Genomic DNA, 7,235 nt, shown 5'->3' with positions numbered 1-7,235 from the left:
ACGGACAGTATTAGCAAATAATTAATCCAGGAGTCCTATACCAGCGCTAGGATTTATTTACTAAACAGTGATCTGACTAATGATTACCAGAATGAAAGTGATGTTATAGTCTAATGAATGCACTAAAATATGCCAGATATTATATAGTAATAATTATTGGTAAGGGGTGATGGGAGTAGGAGTTATAGCACTGTGTTCCTGGCGTTTCTATGTGGAGCTGTAGCTTTGAAGGCTTTACACCGGGAATGTCGTTACACTGCAGAATTAAACTGCAGCCCCTTAATGTAGACACAGCCTAATGTAATGGACAGCTAGGGGAAAGGGGAGGCTTCAGGTACAGGCCCTGTCTTACACCTATAAGGAGACCGGGAATAACAATGCAAGACAGAGAGTCTAGATATCTCAGCAAGCTCTAAAACAGTGACATACCTGGGCATGCACAAACATATACTGCTTTAAAAGAAATTGCTGTTAGTATGCTAACTAACCAGATAACAAACCAAAGATAAGTAATCTGATAAGACAGCTAGATAAATGCAGAGCTTCCTGAGCCTTCTATCCAAATAACAAGACTTAACCCTATGACTACCCTATGATAGAGTGTGCCTACACATAACCAAAGATAGAGAGTTAAAAGGAGAACTGGGAATGGAAAGTGTGTGTGTTTACATAATCACACAGCCAGTCTCGCATCAGGGTCGACCTGTCTGTAGGTCCCGATGGGACTATGGCTCCAGGTGGCACTTTGACAGGGGCGGCATCTGTAGCGCAGAACTGTGTGTGTGTGTCTGTGTCAGTAGGTCTGTGTGTGTATCTGTGTGTAAGTTGAATTGGTGTAAACCACTTGAAGCATTCATTGTGTTAAGCTATTCCAATTGCTTTTGTTTGATTTATTAATTGCAAACAGTTGAAAGTCAGGAAATGTTGTTTGAATAATTTTGATTATAACTGTATCCAATACACATGCGTTAACATGCACCGTGTCCACTTTACACACACACTGCATCCAAAATCACTCAGTTAGACACTGTATCCCCTTGACACACATCATCACCAGCACACACACACAAACAGAGACGCACACTGCATTTACTACACAAACACACATATTGCATCCACTACACACTCTCTGCATCCACTATGTTTTGGTAGCATTGTTTGGGGGGAAAAGCATTTCATTCTTGGACCCTGGCAGCACGATGTCTTGGGCCGGCCCTGCCTCATATACACACACTCAGACAATCACTACATTCACACTCAGCCATCCACTGCACAAAATCACCCGGCCAAGTACCACACAATCAGACACAGCCATCACCTACATCCCACACAGGTGTGTTGCTAAGGGGGTGTAAGGTGAGGCCCATCTTTGATTCTTGCACTGGGGCCAAGCAGTTCCTAGTTACACCCCTGGAGAACAGTGCCTGTTGGTGCTTTATTGAGGGTTACATATATTGGGATCAATTTGAAAGTTTTCTCATGGCGCATGATGTGTCTTTGTTGCCTCTTAGGTCTTTGTTCATGGATTCCAAAGAAGCTTTCTAAAGGACGTGATGGCAGGGACTGGTAATGCGTCTGCAATATTTACCATGATTGGAATTTCTGAACTTGGTGATGACCAGATATTCCTTGCTTTTCCTCTCTTTGTTCTCTACGCCATTGCTCTTCTGGGGAACACCACCATTTTGCTTGTGATTAAACGAGAAGAAAGCCTCCAGGAGCCCATGTACATATTGCTGTCCATGCTATCCTTCACAGACATCTCAGTGTCACTCACAACCCTCCCAACAGTACTTGGCATTTTTTGGTTTAATCACAACCAGATCTACCTTGAGTCCTGCCTCACCCAAATGTATTTCCTTCACACGTTTGCAGCAATGGAATCTGGAGTCCTGGTGGCAATGGCTGTAGACCGCCTTATTGCAATATGTGACCCCTTGCGGTATTCCACCATCTTAACCAATTCTGTCATAGCAAAGGTTGGACTGGTGATAGCCATAAGGGGTCTCTGTATTGTCTTTCCAATCCCATTTCTTACCAGAAGGTTTACATTTTGTAAGAGCCTTTTTCTATCGCACTCATATTGTTTGCATCAGGACGTTATTCGACTAGCGTGTGCTGATACCAGAGTAAATAGCTTTTATGGCCTGATTGCTGTGCTACTGACCAAAGGCATGGACTCAATGTTCATCATAATTTCTTATGGGATGATTCTTCGGACAGTACTTGGCATTAAAGCAAATGATCCTCGAGTCAAAGCCTTCAGCACATGTGTCTGCCATATCTGTGCTGTATTGCTCTTCTATATCCCACTCATTGGCTTATCGGTGGTCCACCGGTTCGGGAAGCATGCATCCCCTCTCCTTCCAGTACTGATGGCAGATGTGTATCTCCTGGTTCCTCCAGTAATAAACCCTGTGATTTACAGCATCAAGACTAAGCAGATTCGCCAGAAAATATTGAAAGTCTTCGGCGACAGGAAGATCAGAATTTTGGATAATAGGGTTGTTACAATAAAACTTTGACGGGTCTGTTTGTTCTGCATTGTTAAGATTATTTGTGTCTTTCTAGAATTCAAGCTTTATTTTTTTAACTATGAATTTATTATTAAAAACTTTTTAAGCTCTGAAGGATCCATGTCTTCATTTTAATATGTTTTGTACTTAATAATAATGTAACATTTAATCTGTTATAGCTACTATGGGTTTGTTGCAGGAAGTATTAAACACATTTTTTTTTAATTCTTTATTTTATTCGTGCTTAGGGTAACAACAGACGTGCAAGGCCACAACAGCCGTTGCACGCAGAGTAGACAGCACATTTTTTATATATGAAGTTAGAGAATGACAAGCTATAAAACATACGCAGTGAGTAATAGACACGCAGAGAAATAAGTCTAATGAGCTATGAGACTTCAGTAGATTACAATAAGTATGCTATTACATGTAGTTGACAAGGTATGAAACTTCAGTGGTTAATCTTTAGATATGAGTATGTTAGGCTAGATATACAAGCTAATATAGTACGCTTAAACTTTATGCTCAAAATTGGGTGCTCAGTAGATGTGCTCAGGTCGTATTGCATAGTGGCAGGCTCAGGAAGCCATGGCCTCCGCCCCGCGGTTTACGCTAGTGAGAGATGTGGGTCTGGCCCGGTGTCCCCCATACAGGCTTACAGTGGGTGCGATGAGTGTATGTGGATGTTTGTGGTGAGTCGCTTAAATAATTCACATGCACATCAAACATACAGCATCAATTGCCTTAATGTGCGCTCAAAACAATTATACAATTTCAGGGTACTGGTGTCAGAGTTCGCTAGGAGCGTAGCCATGTGTAGGGCTGGAGTGAAGGCAAGTTTGGCATTAGTGGGTATTTAGTCCCGTTTACTGTGGCTGTCTGTGCCAGTGTGCTGCAGGGTCTTGGGTCATCTTATGCTCTGTGTCGGTATCCGGCTCAGGGGGGGATGTGAGGGCTGGGGGCAGCGTCCAAGCAGTTTCCCCACCCAGAGCCCCGGGTTGACTGTTAGGCCTGCTCCTCTTGGCCTTGTACCTTGGTCCTCGGGCAGGAGGTCGCGGTTTTCTCTCTCTCTTGTTCCCGGCGTTTTGTCGCCGCCAGCGGTGTCGGGTCTGCAGCGTTAGTGGCCGGTGCTCCGGGATTGCGTCTCCGGTGGCCTTCAGCCCGGAAGGGCCTGGTGAGTAGGAATGTGGAGAGAAGAGCGCCCGGTGGGTCCCGGTCTGTCTCTACCCCCTGTTCAAACACTAGTATCTAATATTTGGTGTTGGTAAAGCCGCCGGGTGTGTCAGAAGCCTGTTCCAGCGGCTGTCATCTGCCCCAGCTCTGCTGTGTCGCCCCTGATCCACACTACCTAGTACACGAGGTAGTCGGTCGGCAGCCATCTTGGGTCACCGTGTCCAGGCCGTGTTTCTCCGCCGGGTGGGTGAGTTTGGTCGGGTGTAGCGGCGGTTTGCCATGGGGACCGAGATAACCCCCACCGGTCCAAAGGGGGGGGGGTGGGGGCGGCAGAGCGCCGATCAGAGAACTGGGAGAGCGGCCGTCTCACCCCAGCTCAAGCCTTCCTAGGCCGCAGACCTCAATCGGGTTACTTTGATTCCGGATAGGGACATGAGGGGTATCCCCATGTTCAGCAGCAGCCAGTGAATGTTGTGGGTCCAAAATTAGGGCCGTAGCTATGTTTGGATCGCCGTTAGCACCGATATTCTGGTTCTGGTGCAGGAGCTCAGACGAGATGCGTCTGATCCGATCGGCGGTCAGGCCCCGCCCCCATGAAACACATTTTTAAAACATTTTTTATGTCATATTAAGTCTTATTTTACCATTGCCACATGATATAATGACATCATTTACAGACCATATGCTGTGATCCAAGGATTCATTCCCAAGCAATGCTGATCATTGCAGGGATAGTATAGTCACTAGCCTTAGTTTAATAAAGTAGTGTATAGGTCGTGCCCTTGCAGTCTCACTGCTCCATTTAGGAGTCAAATCACTTTTGTTTCTGTTTATACAGCCCTAGGCACAACAACCCTGGCTGTGACTGACACAGCCTGCATGAAAATAATGGTTTCATGTGTGAAGGTAGTAGGGACTGTGTAGATGAACATACCCATATATTACCTTAATAAACAGTGACAGGATGTTGTTAAACATACATCCTACATAGTGATGCATTTTATTATTATTGTATTTATTTATTTTTTATTTGCCCCCTTCCTGCTTGTTTCCTGTGCATAAAAAAGGGGGCAATAATACGACCCCTGTTGGTCCAGTGGTTTTCTGGTTGTTCAGTGAGTCTCTGGTGGTCCAGTGGGTATCTGGTGGTCCAGTGAGTCTCTGGTGGTCCAGTAGGTCTCTGGTGGTCAAGTGGGTATCTGGAGGTCCAGTGAGTCTCTGGTGGTCCAGTAGGTCTCTGGTGGTCAAGTGGGTATCTGGAGGTCCAGTGAGTCTCTGGTGGTCCAGTATGCTGTCGGTGGATTCACAGTCTGGCGCTTTGTGGTGACATCATTGCACAGACCGGGAAAATGTTTTCCCGTTTTTACTTCAGTCCACCGTCCATCAAAGCACTTAAGCAACTAAAATATAAAATGTCTTCTGCCTACAGATTATGGCACCCTGTGACCAAAAGACTAGCACACCCACTAGGCCACTTAAAGATTCACCATGTCAGAAAACCCTGCATGTTATTTCTTTCCTGGAATCCTGGTTACATGGTTAAGCCATTGGGAAGGGTTTAAAGTTTCTAAATGAGGCTAAAGCTGTAATGTGTTTTGTTTTTTGTGTGGGTGAATTTACTTTTCCCTTCTGTTTCACTGCATTGTCTGCCTCCCTTTAGTGTAGATATATTACTGTATGTAAATTCTGTGTCCGCTCCAATAAACCAGTATTTATTTCCACTGTACTGGAAGGGAGCTTGAGATTTGCCTAGAATGATCCTGGGGAAAGCCTGCATGGTGCATAGATACACCTTGGGGACAGGCATCGCTGCCATGGTTCCATTTTAAGAGAAAGGCTAGAGTATGGATCTCAACCTGAGACCAGTCCTCCTGTTCGAGACACATTGCTCTATTGCTGCCTCTCCAACACAATATTATCCCAAAGAAGACCAAAAAGTCATATTTCCCAATATATCAATATATCTCTGCCAAGCATTACTCGTATGCTTTTTAACCCCATTGCATCATCTGTGCCAACGCACCCCACAATGCATGCACCTCACACCACATACACCCTACATCACCTGCCACATACTTTGTATCGCTCAATTCAATTACAAAAAGAGAAGTCCTGTGCTCACTCCCAGGCGGCAGCAATAACCACAGTACACATCAGCCCCAATAAATAGTTAAAAACCAAAGGAAAAAAAGTTACTCCAATGGCCATTGGAGGGAATGCCAACGTCATGGCAGACCAACTAAGTGGGTCCTACACTGACCTTTCACCTTGCTTCCTTGAGCTTCTGGCAAAGATTCAATGTCTAACTCCATTCTCAACCCATTCCTCATGTCTTTCCTCAACCCATGATATAGCCCAGGGGTAGGCAACATTCAACACTCTAGATGTTGTGCACTTTATCTCCCATGATGCTTTTCCAGCATTATGACTGTAAGAGTATTATGGGAGATGTAGTCCATATCAGTGTTGTTGATGTTTGTCTACCCCTGCTCTAACCCTATTCCCCTAATTATAAACCATGCATACATTTCCATTTCAACACAATACTCTATATGTCTGCTAGTTTCCATCCCAACTCTTATTCATTCCAACTTTTTGTTCACCTCTGTTGATCCCCAAATCCCATTGGCCCGGTTTCATTATGGTGACACTGCGTGAGATAGCTCCCACCTCCTCTGGTGAGTTTTATTGTATACAAATAGATGGAGGCAAAGTAAGGAAACAGCTCCAGAGTTTTTCTTCCCAATTTAACTTTTGTATTTTTATTGTACTATTGTGTGTAAAAAATCAAAATAAAAATGTAGCTGCAAGTAGTAATGGCAAACAGAACATGCACTGATATTGCAGGTAGAGGACATTGTCATTAAATGCAAAATGGCTGGACAGCTGCAAAGATTTGTATCTATTTGTCTTTTATTCCAAGTTTATTTTATTGTTTTGCAATTGTATGGTTTATTGAAAATGTCTCAATAGTTTGTTCAACAGCATTGTTCCTTGACCTCTTTATACCAAGCAGTCAGTTTGATAAAAGTGGTGGCTGGTAAAGTTCCAAGAGAGTGGAGCACTAGACCCCGCTCCCAGAATTGTGCTCCTCCCAATACAGTACAGAGATACGAATACAATACAGAGAGATGATCTTAATACAGAGATACGCAACAACACAGAGACTCACACAATAAAACTATTTATTACATGTGATGGAGCTCCTTGCAACCTCGCCTGGGTACCTCCGCCAAGCTCAATCCCTAGATGGAACTGGGAAACCTGAAGCGCTTCTGCCCCAGTTGCCGCAGCTTGACTGGGGTCCTTCTGGAGCTTTTCCACCCGACCAGGCTGAAGCTTCCTTCCAGGTAGGTGTCGTCCCCTCTGCCTATTCTGCTGCATCCCTTTTTAAAGGTATCATGCACTCTGCAGCTTTCCTTCCAGGCAGGTATCTACCCCTCTGCCTAATACTCTGCTTACAGGAATTATTGTTATTGCCTTTACAAAAGCACTTGCGGCTCCCAGGCCTCGCACTCCTGATTTATCCCAGGGCTAGAGGGATTC

General features: G+C 44.6%; 1 protein-coding gene across 1 annotated transcript; it reads left to right on the top strand.

The window, feature by feature from the left end:
• Nucleotides 1-1,553: 1,553 nt before the first annotated feature.
• Nucleotides 1,554-2,525, top strand: LOC134573475 (olfactory receptor 51H1-like). Its single transcript, XM_063433245.1, has one exon. The coding sequence runs from the start codon at nt 1,554-1,556 to the stop codon at nt 2,523-2,525; it is 972 nt and encodes a 323-aa protein (XP_063289315.1).
• Nucleotides 2,526-7,235: the final 4,710 nt, after the last annotated feature.

The sequence above is a fragment of the Pelobates fuscus genome, chromosome 1 (assembly GCF_036172605.1).
Source record: "Pelobates fuscus isolate aPelFus1 chromosome 1, aPelFus1.pri, whole genome shotgun sequence".
NCBI lineage: Eukaryota > Metazoa > Chordata > Amphibia > Anura > Pelobatidae > Pelobates > Pelobates fuscus.
This window is presented reverse-complemented; position numbering and strand designations above follow the sequence as displayed.